General features: G+C 40.6%; 3 protein-coding genes across 6 annotated transcripts in view; 1 reads left to right on the top strand and 2 right to left on the bottom strand.

Annotated features, from left to right (window-relative positions):
- ube2o (ubiquitin-conjugating enzyme E2O) overlaps positions 1–2,506 on the bottom strand; it is a 22,230-nt gene extending 19,724 nt beyond the window's left edge. For 2 of the 3 annotated variants that reach the window (XM_019876703.1, XM_019876705.1), the window contains exon 1: positions 1,702–2,505. In XM_019876703.1, the coding sequence (XP_019732262.1) occupies positions 1,702–2,199 (498 nt within the window). In that variant the 5' untranslated portion in view covers positions 2,200–2,505. Of the gene's footprint in view, positions 1–1,701 lie in introns of all 3 variants that reach the window. The other variant, XM_019876704.1, reaches the window with a different exon arrangement.
- Positions 2,507–2,708: 202 nt separating this feature from the next.
- Positions 2,709–5,309, top strand: aanat1 (arylalkylamine N-acetyltransferase 1). The gene is made up of 3 exons (XM_019876523.1): positions 2,709–3,338; positions 4,080–4,234; positions 4,429–5,309. Exons 1-3 carry the CDS (start codon positions 3,191–3,193, stop codon positions 4,732–4,734), a joined length of 609 nt encoding a protein of 202 aa, XP_019732082.1. The 5' UTR covers positions 2,709–3,190; the 3' UTR covers positions 4,735–5,309.
- Positions 5,310–6,660: 1,351 nt separating this feature from the next.
- On the bottom strand, positions 6,661–27,528 carry LOC109519785 (inactive rhomboid protein 2). 2 transcript variants are annotated; one of them, XM_019876517.1, is made up of 19 exons: positions 27,371–27,528; positions 22,320–22,412; positions 17,580–17,729; positions 15,814–15,965; positions 15,528–15,711; positions 15,150–15,350; positions 14,602–14,730; positions 13,751–13,860; positions 13,145–13,363; positions 12,853–12,964; positions 12,649–12,723; positions 12,403–12,564; positions 12,015–12,100; positions 11,805–11,868; positions 11,607–11,701; positions 11,420–11,495; positions 11,250–11,350; positions 10,614–10,767; positions 6,661–7,337 (listed from the first exon to the last, which is right to left on the bottom strand). In XM_019876517.1, the coding sequence occupies exons 3-19, from the start codon at positions 17,715–17,717 to the stop codon at positions 6,906–6,908; spliced, it is 2,490 nt and encodes an 829-aa protein (XP_019732076.1). In that variant the 5' UTR covers positions 17,718–17,729; positions 22,320–22,412; positions 27,371–27,528; the 3' UTR covers positions 6,661–6,905. The 2 variants fall into 2 exon arrangements, with proteins under 2 accessions (XP_019732076.1, XP_019732077.1); XM_019876518.1 differs by lacking the exon at positions 22,320–22,412.
- Between the last annotated feature and the right edge of the window lie 35 nt (positions 27,529–27,563).

The following is a 27,563-nucleotide window of genomic DNA, read 5'->3' as shown; positions in this document are numbered from 1 at the left end:
CCCGGCTGGGAGGATAAAAAAAAAAAAAAAAAGGATAAATTAACTAGAATAGAAGGCCCCATAACTCAGTTAATTGTCTGAGGCATCATTGTGTTCAATATAAAACACATCAATATTAGTAGAGAACTCTCCGCAGACACTGTCAAAATATTCTTTCTTGGTGAACTAAGCACACATCAGTCTGTTCTGTAAAAATATGCATTTCGAGTTGCATTCCAAATGACTTCTCCAAGTCTAAGGTTCGGAAATTATCAACTTCAATTTTTCTTCACCAAAGTTTTTTTTTTTTTTTTTTAATTATTTGTATTATTATTTTAGGTTCTCTAGTTTGACATCAGTACATCCCTTGCAAGATACTTTTCATGAATGATTCTGATCAGCAGTCCCCCAGCTATCCATACCATGGACTGGGACGAATATTGCTTCAACTCTGTAGTACAGATCACGGCAACTATGTTTATTTTCAGTCATTACTGAATACAATCTCCTTTTAAGATGGATGACACACCATCTTAACAAAATAACAGATTGCAACAGTGGACAAAAAGCAATCGCTGGTGTAGACAGCTCATGAACAAGATACTTTTCATGAATGATTCTGATCAGCAGTCCCCCAGCTATCCATACCATGGACTGGGATGAATATTGCTTCAACTCTGTAGTACAGATCACGGCAACTATGTTTATTTTCAGTCATTACTGAATACAATCTCCTTTTAAGATGGATGACACACCATCTTAACAAAATAACAGATTGCAACAGTGGACAAAAAGCAATCGCTGGTGTAGACAGCTCATGAAACAGAGTGCCACAAGGAAATGATCCACAGGACTATTTTTTCGTCTAGAATTTGCAATTAAAGGTTGCCCACTGTTGCTGATCTGAGCTCTGAAAATCCTTGTTTTTCTGTGAAGGTGCTAAGTTTATGCCACTTCTGGGTGTAGTTACTTGGGGAAATCGTTTTCAAAATGGACAGTCTATATCATGCAGTATAATCATTGTATTGTAATTGTGAGATTTAACGAAGGCAGATTAACAACAGGCCATGACACATCACACAGGCTTAAAAGGCACACAGGCAACTCAAAGGGACAAAGTGAGACAATGACTGAAATGGACTTCTTCTAGGCCAGTCTCATCTCTCTGACAGACTGACACAAGCCTCTGTGTGCTCTTTCCAGATCAATTCTTGTTTTAGGACCACATGCTTTGACAATAGTTCTACATGAAAGCAATGTGACATACATGCAGAAAGGAATGTTCTACGTGACCACTGAAAACACAGAAATGCCAAACAAGGTCTGGGAGCAGGTCATCTTTAAGCACAGGTTGAGTCCCACACAAAATGTTTACATCCATCAAAGCCAAGTTGAGGCAATTCTCTTTCTTTACTGAGTTGGCAATTAATTCATACCCTTTTCCAGTCTGTGGTATACTTGATTCTGGAGGTTTTTCACAACAGCACCAGCTCAGCAACTTAGGGTGAGGAGCTATGCTGCTAGCTAGCTTGTCTGCTTCGCATGCTAACTAGTTAGCCATCGAGGATAGGCGTTGAAGCAGATGAATAAGACGCAACGAGTGAAAAAAATAAGTCCACACGAAGACTTGCCCACGACCAAACGCGGCCACTTTGTAGAAGCGTGTCAGACAAAGAAACCCGTCAAGGGTCAAATGTTTACACATTAGCTGTGATGTGCTACCTGTGTCTCCCCGATGTCTTGCTTCCCTCCATCAGGGTACCATAGGACACGGACAAATCCGCGACCCAGAGGCCGACTGTGTATGTCACACGGGACTCGTCCACCTCCACCGCCTTTTCCTCCTCCTCCTCCTCCTCCTCCTCCGCCGCCGCCGTCTCTCCCTCCACCATCATCAAGGTCCGAGTCGGAGTTGAATTCCTCCTCGCCGTGGATCATCCGTACGAGGCCAAACCGGACAGATCCTCTATACTTCCTGGAGACCAAGTCGTGGGAGAAGAGCAGCCGCTGAGAGCCGTCCGCCGTGGGAGACAGGGCCACGGATAGCGGCTCGGAGCCCGGGCTGGCCGCGGGGGAAAGGCCCGGGGTCGAGGATGGAGGCTGGGCAGCGTCCATCGAATCGTGTGCTGTGGGCTCCGCCATCGCTGCTGTTGTCAGGGAGTGATGCTGGACCGCGAGGACGACACTGTGCGGTGAAAAAAAGTGCAACCTTTGAAGCATGAGACGTACGCGTTTACGTAGCTACGCGCAAACTGCGTAACGTGCGTAACGGGAGAGCGTCATCGCGGAGTGCCGTTTTTCGCCGATAGATGTCAGTCAATTGATTGTTTTGCATACACAAATTCTCGGCAAATCTGTCCCGTGGGCAGTGTTGGGACGTAACGAAGTATCCATACTTTGTTGTTGTTTTCAAGTTTGTTTTAAGGTAGTTTTTGAGTTTTCATATGAAATCGTCATTTTTCTCACGACTTCTTATTTTAGACCGATATTATTTTTTTCAACCTCAAGTGATACTGGCACAAAATAAGTTTTTATTAATAAGGTATTTATTGCTTAATTATTTTTGTATTAATTTATCTGTTAAATAAATGTATTCACTAGTTTTATTTATCTTATAACCGTATAATGGGTTTATTGTGAATGACCAAATAAAAATAATTAAAGAAACAACTCAAAAGTGTGCTGAATTGTCTTGCTCCAGGTCAAATAGCATACTAATATAGGGACAATGCAATGCAGTGAGTATGGCAATGCTCCAAGGGCTTTCCATGAAAGTCCCTTCACATGTTGTTGTTGACATGTGGCGCCAAATCCAAATGTGATGCAGTGCTCACTGCTCACATCGGCGGTATGACGAGGAGAACGTATATCCTCGTCATACCACCAACTTATCCTGGATAAGTCACAACCAACAAAAAAAACGAAAACACCCCTCCTGACCCCGTCTCAATATGATTATTGTTCAGCTTCAGCTCACTCACGTGTTGGAAAGGTTTGCTTATCCAGCTGGCGAGTTGAGGATTACCACGCGGGTCTAAGGTGCGCCGCGCGGAGGATATAAAAGCTGGTGGTGAGCGAAGCTAGTCGTCTTTACGCTCGAAGCCAGCGGGGCCATCGGAGGAGAGCGGGGAAATAAAATCAGACAATCAGTGTTTCGTTCCCACGAGAAATTGTTCAATTGTAGGACCTTCTTGAAAGTTGTTTTGAAAGCATGTCAGTCGTGAGCTCCCTGTCGTTCCCGAAGCCGCTCCACATGCGCTCTCCAGTGTCGCAGGGACGTCGACACACTTTGCCCGCCAGCGAGTTTCGCTCCCTCAGCCCGGAGGACGCCATCAGCGTGTTTGAGATCGAGAGAGAAGGTAACCGAATAACGTTCAGCTTGCTTTTAACACAGGTGTCCAAAGTGCGACTTGGGGCCATTTGTGGCCTGCTTCCATATTCTAATAGGCCCAGTTACTGAGAAACGTTGAAATGTTGAAAGCTTTCATACTAGTTATCAAAATTCTAAATAAGCATGTCAAATATGCTGAATCTTAAGACTGGGCTATTTTAAAAGAGATTTCTTACCGTAAAGTTGATGAAAAATGTCATTATTTTATTCCAAGCTGTCACACACTTTCCTTCAAATGTTACGAAATCCATTATTATTATTTAGATACTATATTAATAATGATAACTTTTTTTGTCATTGGCCATTCAGGTTACATGTTTCTTTCTCACCTCACATATTTACATGCAGTATGCTTCTTAGGTTCCCCGAAGACTCAAAATTGCTTTCTGTTTATGTGAGTGGTTTTTTTTTTGTTTACGTGTCTTGGGTCCAGGGTATTGCCCGCCTGTCACCCAAAATTAACTGGCCTTGGCTTCTGCTGACCTGCAACACTAATAGGATAAGTCATATAGAAAAAGAATGGATGGATGTTTCAATGCTGGGCATATGTATGTTTACCTGAATTGGGTTTATTAGATTCACAAGGTGAAGTGGGTTCCTTCTCTTCCTTCCATTTATCTGTGGGGCCATATGGCCCTGAGTGGGAAAGGTTTGGACATAGTTTATAATGACGATTTGCCATAATTTGTTTACGTTTTCACACACACAGCATTCATCTCCGTATCGGGGGAATGTCCTCTCCTGCTGGATGAGGTACGTCATTTCCTCACGCTGTGTCCCGAGTTGTCACTGGGCTGGTTCGAGGAGGGACGTCTGGTGGCTTTCATCATCGGCTCACTGTGGGACCGGGAGAGACTTAACATGGTACGAGATCTGTCCAAATCACTTGTTTACTCGTCGTATTGTGCATGGGCATGTCTATAAATTGTGACACTTTAAAAAAGTAATTTTATTTCAGTAATTAAATTAAAAAACTGAAAATATATGAAACATTTATTAGACAGATTATTATTATGTTCACAATCCCATTCCCAATTGACGTGTGGTTGTCTTTCCAGGATGCGCTAACCCTCCACAAGCCGCACGGCATGACGGTCCACATCCACGTCCTGGCTGTCCACCGCACGTTCCGTCAACAGGGGAAAGGTTCCATCCTGATGTGGCGCTACCTGCAGTACCTCCGCTGTTTGCCGTACGTTCGGCGGGCTGTGCTCATGTGCGAAGACTTCCTGGTTCCCTTCTACCAGAAGTCCGGCTTCAAGGTGCAGGGCCCCAGTGAGATCACAGTGGGGCCGCTCACCTTCATTGAAATGTTCTACCCGGTCAGAGGTCATGCCTTCATGCGGCGCAACAGTGGATATTGACACTTGGGACTTGAGACTTGACTTGGTATTTCTCAGGATGGATGCCAGGGGCGGGCCCCTGGTTGGGAAAGAAACAGTTGGAGTGGACGTCAGGCTCAGTGATCATCTCTTTGAGCTAGAGCAAGGTGACGAACTCACTGTGCCTTTGACGAGGAATAAAGCGTTTGCCAACTAAGCGAGTTAAAAAGGAAAAAAAAAACATTTGAAAGAAATCCAAGGTTAAAAGAATGCACTCATTGGGAAAATATTAGAAAGGTTTTATATTTTGTTTGTCATTTTAATGTTTTCATGTTGCATTTTGATAAATGCTGGACATTACTATCAGTCTAGTAGGTATAGTGGACAGATGTCCCAATACTTTTGTCAATTTAGTTTACCTGAGAAATGCAGCCCACAAGTCTATGAAGATGCTGGCCAATTGAGATTAAAAAAAAAAAAAAAACAATTAAAGCTTATAGAAAGGAGCATGATAATCAATATGATCCAAGTAGAACTTACATATCTGTAAAAGCATCTTGCCTTCTCCATTGAAGATATTCATCATCGGTGCCTCCTGAAGTCTTGAATCAAGACAAATGTGTGACTATTGTAAATGTTTCATTAAGATAATAAAAGCTATATTTTTGAGTTTGTCAGTGTTATCGTGTTTTGAAAAACGACCTTCTCTGCATGTTGTCAAAAATGTTTTCGGGTATGGAACATTTCTGGAAATTCATCAGTTTATCATAGGTACATAATCAAGAATTGATAAAGTATTTAGTTTCAATTACAAACGTGTGCAACATTAAATAAAACAGGTTTTACATACAGTACATTTCATAACACACCTTATCAAAAGTGTAATTTATTTTTATCATGATTGCATTAACATTTATTGATTTTCAAATCAATTTAAAGAAAAAGTAGAGCTTTGATGACAAAATGTTCTTGTTGCCTTTTTTGTTTCTCACCTAAGAAGTCATTTGGTCCCAGTGTTTAGCTGCTATGAAGTCATGACAGTTTTCAGGGTTTCAGTAAAAACATTCACATGATTTCAAGTTAAAAAAAAAAGCACATTACAGAGGCTAATATGATTGTCAGCCACCTTCATACACAAAGGGCAGTTTTGGGGCTGAAAACAAAGGGCTTTTGAAAAGTTGTTAGTTGCTGTTAAAACTGTGTTCAGAGTAATACAAAAAAACATGTTCAATAAGTCATTACATGTGTATATATCTCATGATTTCTTGTGATGTCAACTGATAAATCTCAGAACTCACTTGAGCCCACTCGTCCCTCAGCACGACCGCTCATAGCAGTTTCCCTGACGGCTGTGCTCAGACTCATGTAAGAGTACCGCTCACAATAAACATTCAGAGGATTTTTAGGCGGAATAGCAAAAACGAAGCCAACTGTATCACTAAAACTGACACATTGCCATTTGGGACTGTTCGGGGCTGGATTTACAGATAATGACAACTGTAATCGTCCTATTTTGGTCGCTTGTGTGTGTGTGTGTGTGTGTGTGTGTGTGTGTGTGTGTGTGTGTGTGTGTGTGTGTGTGTCACACACACCGGCATACCGTATATATGACATTGATGCTAACCTTTCATAACAAACTACAGGTGAATGGCAGCGAATGTAAGGCAACAAGGGGTTTAGCACATTTACCTCAGTCCACCACTGTTTCACTTTCACTGCATTTACTTGTGTTAACCTAAGCAATGTAATTTTTCCAAGACTATTGGCATGCCAAAGGGACCTCTCCATGAAGAAACATAAGAAACCCATTAAAACAGCAGATTTGTCCAGAGTGTTTGACCCAGTGTCACTTTGTTATGCGAGGCATCCAGTTCACCTAGCCTGATTATGGTGGCCCCCATTTCTGCTGGACCAGCTCTTCTGGTAAGCCCCATTAAATGCTGAACAAAACCTGTGAAGCTTCTTTGGTTTCATCCAGCTTTTTGCATTGAGGTCCTGAGTCCACAGGATCGCAAGAGCCATTGGATCAGCAGCAAGTAAATAGTGGTGGATCCAAACTTTTATGGAAGTGTGTGAATCATCAGACTCTGCTGGGTACCTTCGATAATAAACCGACCATAACAAGTCACGATTGCCAAAGATTTGAAGGACACTTAGAAAACCTGGATTATCACTGGTTAGCTTGGTCACAGAGGCCATCAGCAAGCTCATGGCTAGTGCACCACATGATTAATATCGTGATCAATGTCGTACTTTTCACAGAATTTGCTCGTGAAGGGCAGGCATGTGAGATGCTCCAGCCAGTGCCAGTTAATGGGATAAATATAAAACCAAACAATGAGTGAAGAGAACAGGCCAATGTAGGCCAACAGTGAAACAACAATGAGGACGCGTTTGCGGTACTTGTCAAACGTTCCAAATGTGACGTAGGGCAAAAAGGCAAAAGAGAGCAGCATGCCACTGAGGAAGCCAAAAATATGGGCTATGTTGTCAATCCAGGGCAAAAGACCGCACAAGAAGAGGAAAAAAACAATGCCCAAAAGTTTTAAAAAAGCTTTCCATGGTTTCTCCAACATCTGCCAACCTTGAAAGAGCTCAACAAACAGGCACGCCAGAAGGCCGAACTGAGATCCTGCTGGACCCACCTGGAGAAACACAGAGAACAGACTTAGACATCATCCATCTAGGTCTTGCTCACATCACAAGAAAACAGCATCGTGAACACTCAAACCTGGATCTGGCTTCAAGCTTTCTGCATTAACTTTGCATGTTTTTCTCAACGTTGGGGCATGTTTTCTTTGGGTACCGTACCTCAGCTTCCTCAGTCCAAAAACAGACATGTTAGGTCCCTCAACACACAGCCGTTAAAAAGTCAGAAAACCCTTTCAGTGAAGATGTCCAAATTGTCAATATGTGTGGGGACCATTATTTTCCAGCAATGCCTCAACCTCTGTTGGCATCCGGTTCACCAGAGCTTTTCAGCTTGCCATGGAATCCTCTTCCACTCATCTATGATGACGTCACAGCAATCAATGATGGCTATTTCAGAATGCCACAAAAAAAAAAAAAAAATGCTGAATAGGATTTAGGTCTGAAATAGGTTTGGCCAGTGCATATCACCTTTACACTCAGCTTCTTTAACAAGGCTGTGGTCATCTTGGAAGTATGTTTAAATTTGAGTCCAGATTTTAACAAGAATCTGTGAATTTGGTGCGAATTATTTGCTTTCACGGCCCACATAAAATAATTTGGTGGGCCAGATGTGGTCCCTTGGCTTTCAGTAGGACACCTGTGACGTTGAGCAACAACTATATTTTTCAAATTGTCAGACAGTTCTTTGCCCTGGGGTGCCATACTGAAGTATGTAGCAAGTCCGATCACTATAACATCAAACTTAACACAATTGTTCCCCATTCACATTAACGTGTGAATGGGGAACAAAGATTAATTCAAAGTACTTTGAACACTCCTATTGGAACAATAATTCCTAATTTACTGAAATGAGGAGTTTTAGTATCATGATATGAAAATAAAATTGTCTGAAATGGGACAATACAACTTTTGAGTAGCTCAAAATATGTACAGAAATTTAAGTGTATTTTCAGACAGTTACAGCACACAGGATGTCCACTTTCATCCAACTTGACTCATGGTGAACATCATTAGGAGGACCTAATCCTGAGGGTAAACATGATTTCATAAAAAAAAAAAAATACTGATCATGGGATTAGAAACTGATGAGTAACTCCATGTTCATGATATCATGCATTTTTTAAACAGAAGTGCAGCATCGAGAACAGTTTCTTCATGACTTCACTGTTCATGTGCATGGGTCGGCCATCACACAGACTATCTCGGGGTTTGGTACCGCGGCACGGAGAACACGTCGTATAGGTGAGAGGATTAAGTGTAAATGACGTCAGGGCTGATTTTGGAGTCTTGCCTGGTTGTAAAATGGCAGATGGCTAATCTGTGAAGAAAACCAACTTGGACAAACAGACACAAGAACGATGCACAGCACGTCACCCGCACGGCCCAGATGGCAAGGCTGACATGTTCCAAAAGCACAAGATGGTCACTTGTCATTTGCTGAAATCAAATTTTTAGAAGAGATTTTATTATGAGGCTGCAATGTCCATCCATCCATCCATTATCCAAAACTCTAATTGGGGTAAAGCATGGCCTCAGACTCTCACTTTCTCTACCTGAGGTCGATGGAAACTTTCTCAAAATTTGCAACATGCATGAATGTTAATGGTATCTACCAAGTTGTTATTCAAGCCATTTCTGCTAGAACCACAGGGTCTTATCACCACAGTTTAGGTGTAATCCACTTAAACCACCTCCTTAAGTGGATTTACTGTCGTGTGCTGTGCATCCGGCGAGTATTCCTGGTGTGTGAAGACCAGTGAGCTGGTTAGTTTCTAGGAGAATTGGACAGTGGGATTTCTGACTCTTACATCGAGGCACGTCACAATCCCAACTTCATCATGTCACAACAACATGCTGAGGAAAACAGGGCTCGCAATAATGGAATGTGATGGAGCAAAAATACATGACAGGTGATTCATGCCTGCTCTGGTTCTAATTGGTTCCCATAGAAAGTTTCCAACGTGGGGCAGTTCCAAAATGCCACAGCTGTATGCACAAGAAAGTAAGAAATAGTACCATAACCGGCTATGCAACAACTGTCTCGGCTTAGAACAGTGAATTATCCCACTTAGTAATGGCATTGTTTGGGCACAGAATGGTATTAGACTAATCCCGAAAAGGGAGAAAGTGGCCTTTTGCAGACACACAAACACACACACACATGTACACAAACACAGAAGAAAACAGCCGTGCCAATAAAAAGTAGGTAATCTTGAACGTGCTCTTTTCCACACACACAGCTTTCAGATCAACAGGTTGCAGCAGTTATCAAACTGTCGTTTATCATTTCTCTATGTAGGCTGCGCGTGATAAGCACATGCAATCTGTCAACTTTCAGGCATATCCAATAAATTGATTAAATGTGTATATAATATGTTTTGTTATACATTAAAGGTGTACTGGTCATGCAGTAAAATATTGTATGTCAACAAACACAAAGAAGTATATTTCGTTTTCAGTGCAAGGTGACAAGGTTAGATACATACTGGGATCTTATAGCGTGAATGATTGTGATTTGAACGCTCATGTGAGCCCCTGGTATAAAATGATTTGCAATACCGGTATGTATATCTTGAAGTCACTTGAGTAGATGGAAGGTTAAATTTGCTTTCATAATCCTCAGAGTGGGAACCCTTCTCCAGTAAGTGACCTAAGCCACGTTAAACCAGCGAGTAGGAACACCAGGAAAAACACCAGACAACAACAGCGGATATGAAGCAATGGTTCCACCAGTCAGTGCCAGAAAAAACAAAATACTGTTGTGCGATCACACATCAACATGTTATGATTTGTGACTCATCTTATTTTTAAGAACCTCCTGTCATGCCTTTCCACTTTCCTGCACTTGGGTCCTACCCATAGCAAAACCGTGACAGTTAGGAAGTGCTCAGCACATTTGTTAAAAAAAATTAATGAATAAAAATAAAATGAAAGAGAAGACATAAGCACCTATTTTGTTCTTACTTAAAATGGCATTTTCTTATACATCTGGCTAGGAAGTGTGCGGTCCTATGTGAACCCCCAGTTGCACTGATGAAAAATTGCCACCCGCTCCATCGTTAGTTACCCATCCCTGCACTATACAAATATACAGCGTACATAGCTCCACATTTAGAAAGACTATCTTATATTTAAATGATTACATAATCTGAATGGGCAACACGAAATAATATATTTGAAATGCTGAAGCAGGTCAAGGAATAATACAAATCAATCATCACAAGTTGGATCTATTTCTGCATGCATTCACTCAACGGAGAGAAACCTACCTCAGCTCTGTAGGGCAGGAAGAGGGCAGAGGCAAGGTTTCCAGTGATACCACTAAAGATGTAAATGATGGAGATGCGCACCCAACCAGCCAGCTTCTCCAGGTCTCGCAATATGGTCATCTGAAACACTACTGATACCACGCAGTGTAGTAACCTAAGCACATACAAATATTAATCTGAGGACAGTGCAGCTAGATACACCAAAGTACATATACATTTCTGTGTCTTGATGAATTCATTAATGCATTGCATATCCAGCAATTCCTTTTTAATTAAGCTATATGACTCTTCTTAAAAGTAAAACACAGGGATTCTTCACATGCTAAGAATTATGAGTAGTTAAGAATCATGCCAATGACCAGTTTAAGGCATATGGGAAATTTAAAAATATTGCTTCAGGTTATAATGCTGAAGGATGCTGATTTATTTCGCTAAGAGGCTTTAACACTGTTTGAGAAATGTGAAAGTTTACTGTTTGCAATCAAGGAGTTGTAAAGATTTATGTGGATTACCTGATTTTGTAGCAACATGACAAAAAAAGCTAATTTTTGACTTCACACACACACACACACACACACACACACACACACACACACACACACACACACACACACACAGTATATAAAAAGCGCATACCCAGCATGGAGGAAAAGGGACAACCAGAAACGGTAGAACTGATCAGGTACATCAGGGTTCAGGAAAGGAAGCAAGCCACAAACATCATCCAGACAATGGACCTGCAGAAAATTGGTACATGACTCAAAATGTAAATTGTGCACACTGACTCACTCACTTACTCACGCTACCTGTGAGCACAGTGTGGCATCCTCGTGGAAGTAGCCATGCATGAAAGTGCAATACTCCCTGGTTGTAATCTCACACCTACAGGAGGGTTAAAAAATAATTGCAGTTTGACAAGCATCTCATCTCCTAATGATACCAGCAGGCATTGAGGGTCAGTCAAAGGGTACATCAGATGTGCCAACATCTCACCTGCCCTTCGTTCCTATGCAGCAAGGTCGACCCTTGATGTTACAGTCCATGTGTCTGTAGCCAGTATGGTTCCACTTTTTGGGATATGTACACACCTGGACACATGCACACAACCACGGATGGCCCCAAAATACGTTAAAAGTGTGCATGATTTTGAACAAGTAAACTAATTTCTCCAAATTATTAGATTTTCCTCACGGGCCACTGGGTGATGTCATCTGGCCATGTGTGAGGCTCTGCAGATGCAGGCTCTTCACATACTCTTCACAGTACGCAGCAGAGTGAGGCAGAGAAAAGATTTGAAAAGATACAGTCCAATCTAACAAGCTCATTTAGACAGTTGTGTAGGTTAATATGATACACTGGACTAGTAATGCGATCTGGACACAAGCACAGGTGTATGCTCACCTGGGATCCTGGTGGCAGACGGAGCCAGAGGATCTGATGATGTCCACAAGCTCATTGTTCCATTTGATAAAGGTGGCAAGTGTCTCCTGTAGAAACAGTTTGTTTTAGGATCCAACACAAAAATACAATACAATACATCCTGATTTATATAGCGCTCACAAGATAATTGTCACGCAGTGCACAGACTTCATGAAAGAATGTTACAAAACTAATAATTGAAACCATTCAGTGGCATATTTTGAAAGGGCATGTTGTGAATGATTAGTTTTGTAAATGGATTACATTCTTAAAGATTAAATATACACGTGCCAGAATTAGTTCAGTGCACGCTGGCATATTTGCAGCCAATAAAGGTATTTTACGCAGATGGTGAATGTGAACAACTTACAGAGCAGTCAGAGTTGAGAGTCTGCACACATCCAGAGTTGTCATTCTGAACACAACATCCAGACTCTTTCTCCAGATCTTTGGCCTTCTGGATAAGATGGACTATTTGTCTGTCCTGACGAATACATGGAGAGAACTTGGCTCCTAAATGAATCAGGTCGTCCTGAGAAGAGAGGAAATGACTTTCACATTGTGAGTGGGGCTTCACTCGGGATCAGTAATATCCAGCACATAGACTGACGCTTACAGATCTTGGACCTATCCAAAAGTTCTGCTGTTGGATGTACTTGACACTTTCATAGATGCCTTTGTTCTTCAGCACCTACAGAGGGCGATAGAGGGCTGCATGAATAACACCAGACAACGTGAATGCAGCAGACGAGACAAGGTACACTAAACACGTGACCCTCGTCAGTTGTGAAAAGAAAAACATATTTGAGTGTCCACTTACTAGGTCGGTTTTAGAATGCTGTGCAAACCCCACAGGGGCAAAACCATAAGTACAACAGGACAGCAACGTGATTACAATATGGACAAAGGTGATCCAGTAGGTAAAGTAAGGCCTGAAAACACAAATGACTAATAAAATGAAAAACATTTTCAGTTAAACATGTCTATTTAAAATGCATTGTACCATCCAATACTACAGTGACCTTGTTCAATTGCATTTTCTTTGCAAGTCGGGTCTCTGCATGCCAATTATTGTTACCGTACTTTATATGAAGTAAGCATTCATTCCAAACCTATGGCTGTGGAAGTCATCCAGCTGCTTTTGGATGGTACTGCTGAGGCTGCGTCGGTAGTGCCGGTTGAGCCATTTGCCCACAACACCCATTCCATAGTGACGCTTTTTGTTGTCAAAAGCAAAGTGCTTAACTTGGGAAGCGATGCGACGGCCACGTCGAGGATGACTTTTCTCCTGCATTGCTGTTGGTGTGCGGGGTGTCCGAGATACATCCTTACTGGGAGTGGAGGTGGTGGCGAGAGGAAAGACCAAATAGGATTTAAAGCCAGAAACAAACGTGACATTGATGCATACAATACACAATGGATGTAAGGATTAGGTATATCACACTTTAGGGCCATTTTCGGTGGCCATTATGTAGAAATTTGTTGTGGCCCAGTCAGTCCAACATCTGAAGTTAGGTCGTGGTTCAACACACCTGCATAGTGGCTATGGGCCATAGTTAATGTCAACCCCCATGTAAACATAACCCTACTCATCACCAAAGCAGCACCGTCTACAGTGAAGTAACAGCATCATGTTTTGAGGCAGTTTGTCATTCCCAATTTAAAAAAAATAAATTATGTTCTTTCTAAAATTATGGGATTATTGTGGTTTTACTCACAGGCTTGAGAATTTCTGGTCTGGTTGCTCACTTGGGGCAAAAGCAGCAGAAATTGGTGGAGACTCAAATACATCATCAGTCATAGAGTACAACTCATCGTGGACATCGACCTACAAAAAGTGGTATGTGACTAACAAAATCCTGAATAAAAGGGACAAATCCTTCATACTTCTAATAACAATTTTGTCCAAATGTTAGTCATTTTAATTAGGGTTGTCCCGATTCAGATTGACATGATCGAAAATTGGAGCCGATCCCATGACTTTCAGCTGATTGGTAATGGGTGAAAAAGATTCCATTTTAAAATTTTAAATATTACATTATATAGTCTTTTTTTAGTTCTTAACTTGGTTTGAACCACTGCTAAATTACCACCATATAAAAAGGTATCATCTGAGGATAAAAAAATAAGATAATTGAGACTATTTTTATGTGGTCTTGTTATTCTTTATTGCACTGCTTTCCATTGCATTGTGGAGGTATTTGTTGGGACTCGGTATCGGCAGATACTCAAAATCAAGTGACTTGGACTTGGGTGCAAAAAATGTGATCGGGCCATCCCTAATTTCAACAGACTAACTTCTATTTTTAAATCAGTTATAGTTCAAGCATCTGAATAATTAATTAGTTGCGATAATACAGTTTACTCAGCAAGGGGTATTGTTATCGAATTATACATGAAGAGCTTCCATGTGAGAAGCCATTTATTCTCCCTGTCAAAATGATTTTTTTATTGTCCAGAGAGGAGAAAAGGTAAACATTTTGCATACGTTTGCAGCAAAATAAAGAAAGAAAGAAATAAAACTAAAATGGTGGTAATGACTGAGCATTTATTCAGTGTTGGGGCTGACCTTGCTAAAAAAGAGTGACTCAGACATGTCTGCCGAGTCCACAGTTTCATCGTCCAGCCAGCTGGGCCTAACAAAGCTCCTCCTAGGAAAGCTGCGACCTGTAAGAGAACCCGCTAAGCCGCTTCGGCCCTGAGTGGGGAAAACACCCCCCCCCCCCACACACACACACACACACGTGCAATATCATTTTAGTCATCAATGTCATCATTATGAAGACGCTTCATCTTCTGATAAACTGTTCTTACTAATATTTTCTCGAATATAATGACATAGTGAATGTGAGCTGTAGAATTAGGAAAATGTATTACATTATTATATATTATTATGACTGTCTCATTTGACCTTTGTACACCAGCCTGACTGATTTGACTCAACTATTTTAAATGTAAGTGTATGGGATTGAAATGCATCAAATACGTAAGTCAACTCTGTGACTACTAATGCAGTTGGACCACAACGGCGCGAGCGCAACACCCCCCGCCCCCAACCACCCACACCCACACATACGCACACGCACACACACAGACACTTTGTAGTGTGGTACGCACCCTCAGCAGGTTATTTGCAGCACGGATGCTCATGCGAGCGACGGACTCCCTTTTACGTTTGGGGAAGCGACTGTACCCAGAGCGCTGGCTAGTAAAGGAGCTGAGTGAGGTGACCCCAGGTGTGATGGGAACCTTGGGGGAGCGAATGTCTATGTCCTCTGGGTAACGGAACGCTCGTCCTCGTGCCAGGGGGTCCACAATCTAGCAAATAGGAGGAAGAGATGAGAGACAGGTATTGTTGACTTTCTCGAGGAAGATGATCAACAGAAGGCAAAACAATATTAATATATTGACTCAGGTGATCCATGTTTGCCACAGTTAACTTGTAGTCTTGATCAGTATAAGTTATATTTACATGTCTTACTGACAACAGAGTACCTTAGGCATCTTGGATGGGGCTGGTGATTCCAGGCTCTGCTCGATGCTTGTGGCTGTGTCGGGCTCTCTGAATTGTGGCTTGAGCTTGCCATACCGTTGGCTGCAGTGGCGCAGGCTCTTCCTCTGCCAAACCTGTTGCTTGGTCTCACAGTCTTCTCCTACCCCAAACCACTGGGCTGTATTCCTGCAGGTACAGAGAAAAGATGGCGGACAAATCTTTACCTGTCAGAGTCCATCAGACAGGTCAGAGATTGAAATGGTGAAGAAACAAACAATATGATCTTACTTGCGAATACTTTGTGAGAGTGAGGTCTGTCTTCCAAACCTTTCCCTTCTCTCAGAGGCTGACAAGCCTCCATCTGCACCTCCGCTGATGCTCTCTGACACAGAACTGGTTCCTTGGCCACTCATATTCTTCTTCACAGACGGTCGAAGGGGCTGTCCCGGCCCGAAACAAAGGCAATACATTTTATATAGTTGTTCGAGTGTATTTAAAAAATAATAATAATAATCATCATCATTTAAATCATTCTTAAAATCTCTCAAATTTGGGGAATGCTTGGATTAACTTTAGGGGTGCTTGAGCATCCACAAACCTGGGCTGAACAGGCCTATGAATATTTGTAAAAGTCATCTATATCATTTACATGTTTAACAAGTCAGTTACAATTGCAATCGATAGAAAGCGATGCAGTCCACTGAGGAGGAGTGAGTTTACAACCATACCATGAAGTGAGTCATTTAGGTGGTGAGAATCATGGACTTTTTCCGACTGCAAAGTTAATGGGGCTAGAAGTGGGCTAAAAGTAAGTTGACGGGGAAAAAAATAAAGAATCCACATGAAAATAAAAGTAACTGTTCATAGAACAGCAATTAATTGGCACTCAGTAGTTAAAACAATCTCACAATCCAGCAAATGTTAATTTGTATTATTTAGCTAATAACCGATTATTAATGAACGCACACACTTTTAGCACAAACATTACAGGAGCCAATTTTACAATGGAATATTTTTTAACAGTGAAATGTGGGCTACTATGCATGCATACATGTTCAAATTTACAGTGTGTTTGGTATGTATTTGTGTCAGTGGATTAAACGAACAAATTTATCAGGCTGAGAAGATACTCTAGTTGTATTAGTCTTGTGTTGTGCACATGTAAAACATTTTATTAAAACTGTATTTTAAAATGGGGAGAGTACAATAAATATCGAATGAATTTAAGAATAATACCACTCAACTAATTTACGACCTTAAGTCCACTACGGAGCACGGCCTTTCCAAGTTACACTTCCCTGCCCTTTTTTTAAGTAATGCGACAGCACGGTTGCTTGGTTGATTCTTGGTGACAAATGTATGCATGGTTTCCACAGTAACTGAGCTTCAGGAACACTTTAAGAGGGGCCACTTGGTATAAAACAGTTTACCTTCTACTCAGGAATACTGAAATGACATGTTTGTATTGAGAGCAACGGGACTACAGGGGGGAAAGTTTCGGCCTCCCGCCTAGAAACTTGAAGGACAGCTGCCCAACATGCCCCTCTCTCGATCATGAGATTAAGAGATGAACATACTTGAATGTGGTATACCTTTTCAAAAATACACAATTCTTCTTTTTATTCTCACTAAAATGATCTCTGTCCTGTATTACTAGCACAGAGATTACAATAAAATGGTCTTGCAGAGGTGTGATGAGGTAAAACGTTCCTATGCGTGAAGATTAAATCGTACGCTTAACAGTCCACGAAAGAACACAAATATAGTGTTTCGCACCACAAAGAAAATGAATGAGCAATAAAAACTGATTCATTCAAAGTTTGCTCTGGTGAGGATGTGATAATTTCAGACAACGTCCCTGGGAGTCCTAATACATATGTATAGAACTGTCAAGGGGCAGCATCCCCTGGAATTTATAAAATGCACATTTCACATGAACAGCAATTATGCTGTCATATTAAAGGTGAAAATCATGGAAACCCTTCAAAAAATATTAGCTGTGCATAAAAGGCTGGGCGGTGAAGAAGTGTTTGAGGGAGAAGTGGTCAACCTACCTGTTTAGTGGGGTCATGGGACATTATCTCTTCAGGTTTAGGTATTGCTATGACAAGAGTGGGTGGTTTCTTGCTCTTTAGGCGACTGTCAGACTGCTTTACATTAGGCGGTGGCTCTTCCCCCTCGTGAGAAGGCATCCTGACAATGTTCTGCAGGAGAGAAAAATTTTGAAAAGCCACTACTGTACTTTGGTCAAGTCTTGGGCAAATAAATGACTATGAATGAACTCATTAGGTCTACAAACTCCTGTGGCCTCTAAAATAACAGCTAAAATTAATAGAATTTCACATATAAATGCCCACTGTTGTGTAAGAATGTGTAAGAAACCCACACGAAAAAACAGACTTGTCATCAAGCAATTCAAAAGATAATGGAAAAGCAAAGCCATAAAATTTCATTTCCATTAGTCTCGAATTCAGACATCTCTCTCTCTCTCTGTCTTTCTCAGACGCCCATAACCAAATGATGGCTCTCAAAGCAAATAATGCCATTTTAATGTACGCAGACATGCACAGCAGCAGTCATTGGCTCTCCTCTGGGTTGACCACCCCCCTCCAAAAAGGGATGCCAACTTAACTTTTTAGGCAACCTGCAAGGGGGCTCTTAAAAAAACTTGCTTTCACAAACAGAATAATAACATCGCACATGAGTGATCAACAGCCACCCGAAAAGCAGCATCATCATGGTTAAAGCTGCAATTTACTCAAAAGTATCAGTGTTTATGCTTGGTTTCTATTTTAGGAATGGGATTCAATTAAATATTCAATTTCAAAAATACCCTGCTGCCACAAGCTGTGTTCCACTCCGTCCATCACTGGTTTATTGGGTTAGCTTTAACAGGGCTGGAAATAACTGCATATGTGCATGATTGATCTAATTTGCCAGTGGAACAAATAAACAATAAACAACAGCTCAATTAGGCAACTAATTACAAACTGTCTATTTGTATCCAATGAACAGATATCAGCTTGTAAAAAAAAATGCAACTGATAGAGCATCTGTAGTTGTGGTGACAGCAGATGAGATCAATGAAGTGTTCGCCAGCTGGTTAGGGATCCACATCCCGCTTCCTCTGCATTTCCTGCTTCTAAAATTACCAAAAGCCAATGGAAAATATTTCAATGCGACTGTGATGACATAGTTTTTTAAGAAAAGACAGTCAAATGTGCCAAATGGAGATGAGGCATGCACTCATGGGAATCCTGCTGAAGGTGTGAATACCCTGCACATGAATTGATTCATATTATAATTTGTCCGCTCATAGGCAGGGAATTATGGCCACACTTGACAGTACTTTCCATCTTCAGTCTTGACCAAAGTCACAGTGACAGTCAAGAGAGGAACAAGTAGTTAGCGAATGTCAGTATGTTCAAAATATCTCAAAGCAAGACACCGAGTACTTCGGCAGTAATCAGAGTTAAGTATAGAAGTCACCTTAGAGTGTCCCAAGCTCATCCATTATGTCATTATGGCCTGGACAGCTTTAACATTGTTGTTGTGTGTGTGTGTGTGTGTGTGTGTGTGTGTGTGTGTGTGTGTGTGTGTGTGTGTGTGTGTGTGTGTGTGTATGTCACGAGTGATAGCAGCAGAGCGGAAAGTTGACACCAGCTCAATCAATAGCCGAGTTTCTTCTAGACGAACCAACATTGTTTCGTTGATTGCGCACGCCCACCACCTATTTTCATTTTTAATGACACTTGTGGTTATGTTTCAATTGTATCCACTTCAAGTAGACAAACATTTCAAGCTTGAGCTAAAATCGTAATTCATTTCCTTTTAGAAGAGCAGATGGAGGAGCATACACATCCACCCAACCACTTAGATAATGAAATAGCTATACTAATGGACAAAGCACTCAAGTGGTGGAGAGTAGTATTGTAGACCACTGTCTATAATCTCCCTCCTCTCAAATGATAGCGAACGATGAGAATCTGTTTTTGTGACAATTAAGAGATCAGTTTACAAAAAAATGATGTTCTAATTAGAAAATGTACATATTTAGGTGTGAGCGGAGCACCTTGAAATGGTAATTACAAAAATAATAAAACACAATTAAGGTAATCACAAACACAAACCAAAAAACATCTAAACAAAAAAATTAAATGCAACTACAAATTTAAAAATATATCACAAAAAACAAAACAAAATTAATAGCAAAAACACAGAAACATAAAAGAAGCAAAGATAAAAGACAAAATTGTAATACTTTTTTGTTCAACCATTTTTTTTAAATTATCATCATCATGTTTAAACTAATGAAATGTAATTAGACTACACATTTACTCTGTTATCATGAATGATGACTACTTTACTAAGCAAAAAGGTAAATTGTATTTGTTGAATGGAAATTAATTGTTCTACTGCCTGAGAGAGATTGGTGTTGGGCTAAAACCGTCTGTCACAATTTGTTAAATTGAATATTTTTTCAGGGGTGTGTACTATTAGTCAGTCCAGAATCGCTCAAGCTCTTTTATAATTAGGGGGTGTCCTGAAAAGTGAGTGGACAAGGATTCTGCAGACGTAGACATTTTATCAGGCATATTTTCCAGCCAGAACTGTCTTATAAACGACATACAGAGCTTGGTGCATGATATCAATGGAGGGCTCTGTTGCACGGGGGAGAGAAGTCAGCCACCCACGAACTGAGATCATAGATTCCAAACAGTCACATGTCATTGGCATCATCAATTTCTAACCATGTGACCTGGAAAGTCGCCTTTCCACCAAATGCCCAGATGGTTCGTCCAAACACCTTCACAACGTGGCCTGTGCTGTGCTCATTTCATTCACAGCTGTTACTAATGCATGCTTCTTTAAGTAACAGCCAGCCCCCACTTGACTAAAGGCAAGGCTGAACAAGCGTGCCTATTAGAAATCGGTAGGCAAAATGCGGCCTTATCATTTCATAGATAACAATATCTGTGTGGAAAACAGAGTGCTAAAACACCTGGCTGGCAGAAGAGGTGTTATTTTTCACAATTTTATAGTAAGAATATCTGAAGGTATTACATGGATAAGAAAAACTAAATGGATAGAAGGTATCACACATGGCTGCTTTGAAGACATCCACATTTTCACCCACAGTGTATTTTTGGCATGTTTCACACTCTGACTCAAGGTTGAGAAACGACACGAGGCGCCTCCACATCTTTGTGCATTTCGGCTCAGTTCCTCAGTTTTACTGAACTGCAACTTCCACCGTTGCCAAGATGCATGTTGACATGCGGGCCGAAATGCAATACAATGACAGCAGTTCAGGAAGAATCAGGAATGAACTTTAATCAGGGATGATTTCCACTTAATGTGTGTGTGAGACGGTGGCCTTATCTTCCAATACTGCACAGTACGGTATTTCTATCCAAAGAGCGTATATCCATCCATGCATCCATCTTATGCACTATTTGTACTTATTGAGGAAGCAGGTGAGCTGGTGGCTCGTTTTTGATAACTGGTAATCAATTCATTTTGACACCTCTAGACAAAAGCATTTTTTTCTATTGCAGATGAAATCAGGAGGTCATATATATGAGTCAGCTGGCAGTGATGTACAGTTGCCTTTACTGCGGGGAATATGTTCCAGACCCACCCACAGTAGGTTAAAATCTGCAATCAGGAGGTCTCATATATATATATATATATATATATATATATATATATATATATATATATATATAAAGTATATGTGCCTAAAATATTTATGTATAATATTATACACATGTATGAGTTTCACAATTGAGTACAAATTACTTTTAACAAGTATATTTTATTTTTATTTGACTTACTTCCATACAATAAACATTTTTTGATTCTGTATAGTGGTCAACACAGTGGTTAACTTTTCTTTATACTTGCACAATGATTGCCCGTATAGTTGAAGCTTTCTGTAGGGAGCCAAGAATTAATGTTCGGTTTACATGTATTTTTTGTGGGGAAACAGTTTTGAAATTATGACAAATTTGAAGACATTGGAGCTTCCATGGTACATCGCAATAACTATGATGGACCTAGCGAGACATCATTTCACAGGCTACAAACTAGCACTTCTGATGTGGGTATGCTGTATGCGACCGTGTGATAATCAACGTCATTGCACAACATCCTTCCTCCTGTAACACTGCCTTATTGACACACTCTTCTGTACGTGATCATCACTAGCGTTTACCAAAGATGATTCTCAAATATATTCTGGTAATTCACGTTCTGCACGAGAAACCATCCTCATTCCTTTATTTAACCTCACCAGAAACGGCCATTTAAGCCTTGTCGTCAGCTCAATGAGGAACTGATCCTCATCACTACTTCTTATAATAGTCATCACTTTCCATCAGAGACCTTGTCAAACAAGTAGGAGGCATTAACAATGTGAAACTACTACTAGTCACTGTAAATCCAGTCAGTGCCATTTGATGTTTGATCCATGTATGTCTCAATATTTGCAAGAGAAAAATCTCAACTAAGCTCAAAAATTGCCAGGGGCATATTTTTTCCAGATTTCACTGATTCTAATCTTGCTTGTATAATGCAGAGATAAAATAAACAACCTTGTACGGAAATGTATGCTGTTGTTTGTGTGTGACTGTATTTTGAGCAGTAAATTACCGTATAACCGCCACCACTTCTCCCCCATCGTGACATGCTGACTACCACCATGTAAATAACAGCCCTTTATACCCTTAAAACATATTGGTTTCAAAGACAGTTGTTAGCAAGAAAGAAAGAAAGAAATTACAACACAATACCGTTTAATCGAGTTCCACGCTGTCCATGATGTGACGATACGTTGACAGAAAAAAATTCCGCTACGGTAGTTTCATTTTGAGTCCACGAGGTACCTGCAATGGTCAATAAAAGTCGTAATATTATCCACTGGAATTATTTAAAAAACTAAAACCTGATGTTCAATTGTTTCACTTTAAAATATTATGTTAACGTGTTGAATTATGTTTTTTGTTTATTCCGTAACAACCGAGTAGATTACGCATCGTGTGTGGTTTTATTGGATACATCTTTTCATATTACTTGCAAACACTATTTTTTGTGGAATCTTGAGGGTGAGACAGCAGGATTTGAAAAGGGTGCAGCTCAGCATTTGCCTATTTTGCGAAGCAAAAAGTAATCAGTTGATGGTCTCAACCACGATCATCGAACGCAACGACCGTACATGACAGCCATTGTTTCCATTTGTTCACCATTAAGGGGTTAATGTTCCACGCAGAATTGATCATTTGCACCAGTTTATCAATCGAATAACTTTTTATGATGGTAGTGAAGCTGTTCAAGTGTAAAAATAATTCGGTTAAAAATAATTTGGTCCTTGAAAGCTCAGTGTTTTGTGTCCACGTAACAACCGTACCGATACTCAACAGCAGAGCAGACCACCACAATCAATGATCTCCTGCTAACAAAGAGCTGAATGAAACATCTTTATTAATTCATAGCACACAACAGGAAGGTTTGATTTAAAGCGTATATCATTTTAAACAGGTATATTTTTTAAGTTCAGTTTTGGGCTCACATCACACTCCTAAGACCACGTTTTCTGAGAACAACCCATTTCTGCTTTGCTATGTTTAACAATATTGTGATAATACAGATAATAGTAATCATTTTGGTCACTTAGTACAATCACGTTATGAAATTTTCCTACCATTTCATATCCTGTGTGAGAGGACACTGCAGTATGGGACCAGCTGGCAGAGTGTCCCAAGAAAGGGAATACTGTGCTTGGACAAGACCTTTTTAAGACAGTCAGTCACTTGTTAGTGAAACAACAGCCGGCCTCCTGATAAATTTCACACTGAGTCTTTTAAATGTGGCTAAAATGTCAGCACTGGTCAGTTGGCATCACGTGACCATGACAGAGAACGCAATTATTAGGCCAGCAGGAGTGCAAGCAGAATACATCGAAAACTGTGGGCATGGGTGACGTTTTGTAGTGTTTCAAACAATCAAATCGACTCTGTCACTCTTCACATCCAAACAGACAAATCTCCAGATATGAATGACTCAAAACATTTTTTTTTTGTTCTTTGACTGACATTACCACACAATAATGCCAACAATTAAAAAGCCAGAAGCCACTGGTTTTGACAGCCATTGTTTCCATTTGTTCACCATTAAGGGGTTAATGTTCCACGCAGAATTGATCATTTGCACCAGTTTATCAATCGAATAACTTTTTATGATGGTAGTGAAGCTGTTCAAGTGTAAAAATAATTCGGTTAAAAATAATTTGGTCCTTGAAAGCTCAGTGTTTTGTGTCCACGTAACAACCGTACCGATACTCAACAGCAGAGCAGACCACCACAATCAATGATCTCCTGCTAACAAAGAGCTGAATGAAACATCTTTATTAATTCATAGCACACAACAGGAAGGTTTGATTTAAAGCGTATATCATTTTAAACAGGTATATTTTTTAAGTTCAGTTTTGGGCTCACATCACACTCCTAAGACCACGTTTTCTGAGAACAACCCATTTCTGCTTTGCTATGTTTAACAATATTGTGATAATACAGATAATAGTAATCATTTTGGTCACTTAGTACAATCACGTTATGAAATTTTCCTACCATTTCATATCCTGTGTGAGAGGACACTGCAGTATGGGACCAGCTGGCAGAGTGTCCCAAGAAAGGGAATACTGTGCTTGGACAAGACCTTTTTAAGACAGTCAGTCACTTGTTAGTGAAACAACAGCCGGCCTCCTGATAAATTTCACACTGAGTCTTTTAAAATGTGGCTAAAATGTCAGCACTGGTCAGTTGGCATCACGTGACCATGACAGAGAACGCAATTATTAGGCCAGCAGGAGTGCAAGCAGAATACATCGAAAACTGTGGGCATGGGTGACGTTTTGTCGTGTTTCAAACAATCAAATCGACCCTGTCACTCTTCACATCCAAACAGACAAATCTCCAGATATGAATGACTCAAAACATTTTTTTTTTTGTTCTTTGACTGACATTACCACACAATAATGCCAACAATTAAAAAGCCAGAAGCCACTGGTTTTGTTTCGCTATAGAAGTATGGAAATACTCCAGATTCTACTTAACTACGCCGGAGGGCAGTGCAAATTCATTTCAGTGCACCATTCCCACAAGCGTTGGCATGCCTGAACCTGCACACAGGCAAGGGAGTATTAAGCAAAGCAGAAGACTTGTTTTTCATCCAGGAGCTTCTCAACATATGAAGGAAACAACACAATTAGAGTATCCCAACTTGGAAAAAAAATCCTGGGTGTTTATTGTTGTTTAAGGATTCATGTGTATATTAGCTGTATCGAAACGTTGCTTCTTTTTGAGCATTGAGCACTGTTGTCTTCAATACTGCTACCGAAGCACGACCAGCGCGACCCAGGAATAGTTTCCCTGCCAACAGAAGAAGCGCAGCAGAGCGCTTGCCAAGTTCAGATTTCCATGGCTTCTAAAGCCTTTGAATGGCTATGTTCGTGCTACATAACTTCCTGTCTTAATTTGAGAATGTTGAAGGTGTGATTTACACTCTACATGTCTTGACTGGGCAGTCATAGTGGGTCAGACTAGATGTAGACAGAAGTCATACAGTGGAATGTCTGAGGTCAATCAAACCCATCAGTGTGTTGTTGATGCTCTTTGGCTAAGAGTAGCCTTGTGATATTTACCATTCCCAACATCCCAAAAGTAAATTAAAAGTATCAGATTAGTTACATGTTTCAGTAATTTATGATACACCATTCTAAACTGAGTGACTGGGTGTAGAATTTATTTTGAAGAGTATATCTGAGGTCTGTGAGGCCGGTTCAAACTACAAGACACAACCGAGCTTTTAAAATGTTGAATTTTCAGGGAAAAAAAGTGTGTAAATTGCACAAAACCTCGCAGTGTTATATTATGCTCAGACCAAATGTGAGTTGAACTATTCTCACGATCCGATGACATATAAAGTCAATACAGTTTGTGCGGATGGATAGGAATCCATGGTGGGCGGAATGACTGACAAGTTTGCGGAATGGGGGAAGAGCACATTCGCTCAAGTCAGTGAATTTAAACCGAAAGACGCACATCGAGTCACGACAGCCAATCTGCATTGAGATTGTACTTTCGTCTCTCTCTCTCTCTCTCTCTCTCTCTCTCTCTCTCTCTCTCTCTCTCTCACTCACTCACTCACTCACTCACACACACACCCCAAAAAAGGCGTTAATGTATCACATGATAATCATTGCGGTCTGTAGGCACTGGTTAGATGAACAGCACAGCCCACTTCCGATACCCCGGCTGGAACTGAGCCAAAATGGAGCAGGACTGGAGAATTGGAAAATGAGCAGGAACGGTGGCTTATTTGACAAGTGTATTTTAATGTTTACAGCTGTGTATCTGTGAACCAAGATAGCAACAGTATTTGGCATTAGTTGATGGATGGATGGTTTTGTTTTGTTTTCTGTCTCTGTTGTGGCATGGTGTGAATAAGGCAGCCACATTCGTATACCACAATCAAACTCATGCAAGGCACACCGGGCCAAGAGACATTTTGTCTTCCCTCTGAATGTAGCATAAGATGATGCAAACAGCCAATTGCATTAGAATTCAGTGTACCTCACCTGATATGAGCTTCACATGATTCATTATAGACTGCTTTTTCTATAGCTTTTTGTGGTTTTCTTTTAAATGTCTAATAGAAGGATCAGCCTCAACAATAAGGCCCGTTACAAGGAGAAGCATATTGAGTGATAGTTACATAAAGTTAACAGTTTCCCATTCAATGCATTTATTGTGAAAGTTAAGGTAGCATGTTTTCCTATTGGGTTAGTAGCTATTGTGATGGTGTCGTTTAAGAATATTAAGAATCTTAAAAGGGTGCATCCCGGAAAAGTGGTTAGGACTGCACGACTGTCCGTGTTTTATGTTATGTGTTGTGTTTATTATTTTACTTTATGTTACCTGTTTTGTTAAGCGCTTTGTTACAGCTGCGGCTGTTGTGAAAGCGCTATGTAAATCAGCATGTATTGTATTGTATTGTATCTTTGACATGTCATCATTATGCCTTTGTCATTTAAGTCACGATGGAGTGTTGCGTTTTTTTTTTGTTTTTTTTTATACTTAGGCTGTCGCAGTTGTATTACGCTATTTTCATTATTGTGGGACATTACAGTTAATAAAGCTTTTCCTGCTAAATAATGAACTCAAACTTGATCTTCCAATTACGTGTTTATTTGAAAATGAATTAAGACGAGGTCAGTCTTTTTTCTGTATTCATACTTCTTGGTGGTTATGTGACGTGAGATTTTTCAAATGTAAATTGGTCAAAGGGTGGGGAAACATTGAGCAACAAACAAAACGAGGGTAAATGGACATGAAACTAGTGTCTACTAGCTTCTAGGTCACGTGGCCGTGTTTAAATGTTGCCTCCCGCATAGTTTGGATAACAAATGGAGGAGCTGTAACACAAATGAAGTGTCTCTCCACATGACATCTGTGATAACACTCGAAAGGAGAAAACAAGAATAAATTGTGTCGTTTAGAACAAGGATAACAAGCAATGCTTTAATTGGACATAAGGTGGTGGAACGTAAAGTAATTATTTAAACGGACAAAGTTGAATTAATAATTGCTTTCTGGGGAAAAAATGTGCAGTTAGTTTATTTAGTTTGCCAGACTATGGTGGCGATTTGTGATGTCACGGTTAACTACTTTTCCATTTCCATGAGTAGCCCGCTAATGACACGAGCAGTGCTAATGAAGCTAACTTATTTTTCCACGCTGTTACAAAAGCATTGCAACCTTATCACCTAAAGCTGTATTCGGCTCACCTGTGATAGTGAATGGCCGACCTGTTCTTCATTAGCAGGTGGTATTTATCAGGCAAAAAACGTGGCGTTGGTCGAAGCGTCCGCCGGTATGTCGGCACTTCCCTCTTTGTGTCTTCCAACATCCTTGGCTTGACTCTCAGCCACACCACACAGGAGCGGGAGGCGGAGTTTCAACTGACCTCATCCGGAGACC

The sequence above is a fragment of the Hippocampus comes genome, unplaced genomic scaffold (genome assembly GCF_001891065.2).
Source record: "Hippocampus comes isolate QL1 unplaced genomic scaffold, H_comes_QL1_v1.1 scaffold51, whole genome shotgun sequence".
NCBI lineage: Eukaryota > Metazoa > Chordata > Actinopteri > Syngnathiformes > Syngnathidae > Hippocampus > Hippocampus comes.
This window is presented reverse-complemented; position numbering and strand designations above follow the sequence as displayed.

Coding starts and splice junctions, on each gene's coding strand:
- LOC109519785 (XM_019876517.1), bottom strand. CDS start 17,717: ATGCCTTCTCACGAGGGGGAAGAGCCACCGCCTAATGTAAAGCAGTCT. Junction 12,101..12,402: donor CTCTCAACTCTGACTGCTCT/GTAAGTTGTTCA, acceptor CTGTTTCTACAG/GAGACACTTGCCACCTTTAT. Junction 11,869..12,014: donor GTCTGCCACCAGGATCCCAG/GTGAGCATACAC, acceptor CGTACTGTGAAG/AGTATGTGAAGAGCCTGCAT.
- aanat1 (XM_019876523.1), top strand. CDS start 3,191: ATGTCAGTCGTGAGCTCCCTGTCGTTCCCGAAGCCGCTCCACATGCGC. Junction 3,339..4,079: donor GTTTGAGATCGAGAGAGAAG/GTAACCGAATAA, acceptor TCACACACACAG/CATTCATCTCCGTATCGGGG. Junction 4,235..4,428: donor ACCGGGAGAGACTTAACATG/GTACGAGATCTG, acceptor TTGTCTTTCCAG/GATGCGCTAACCCTCCACAA.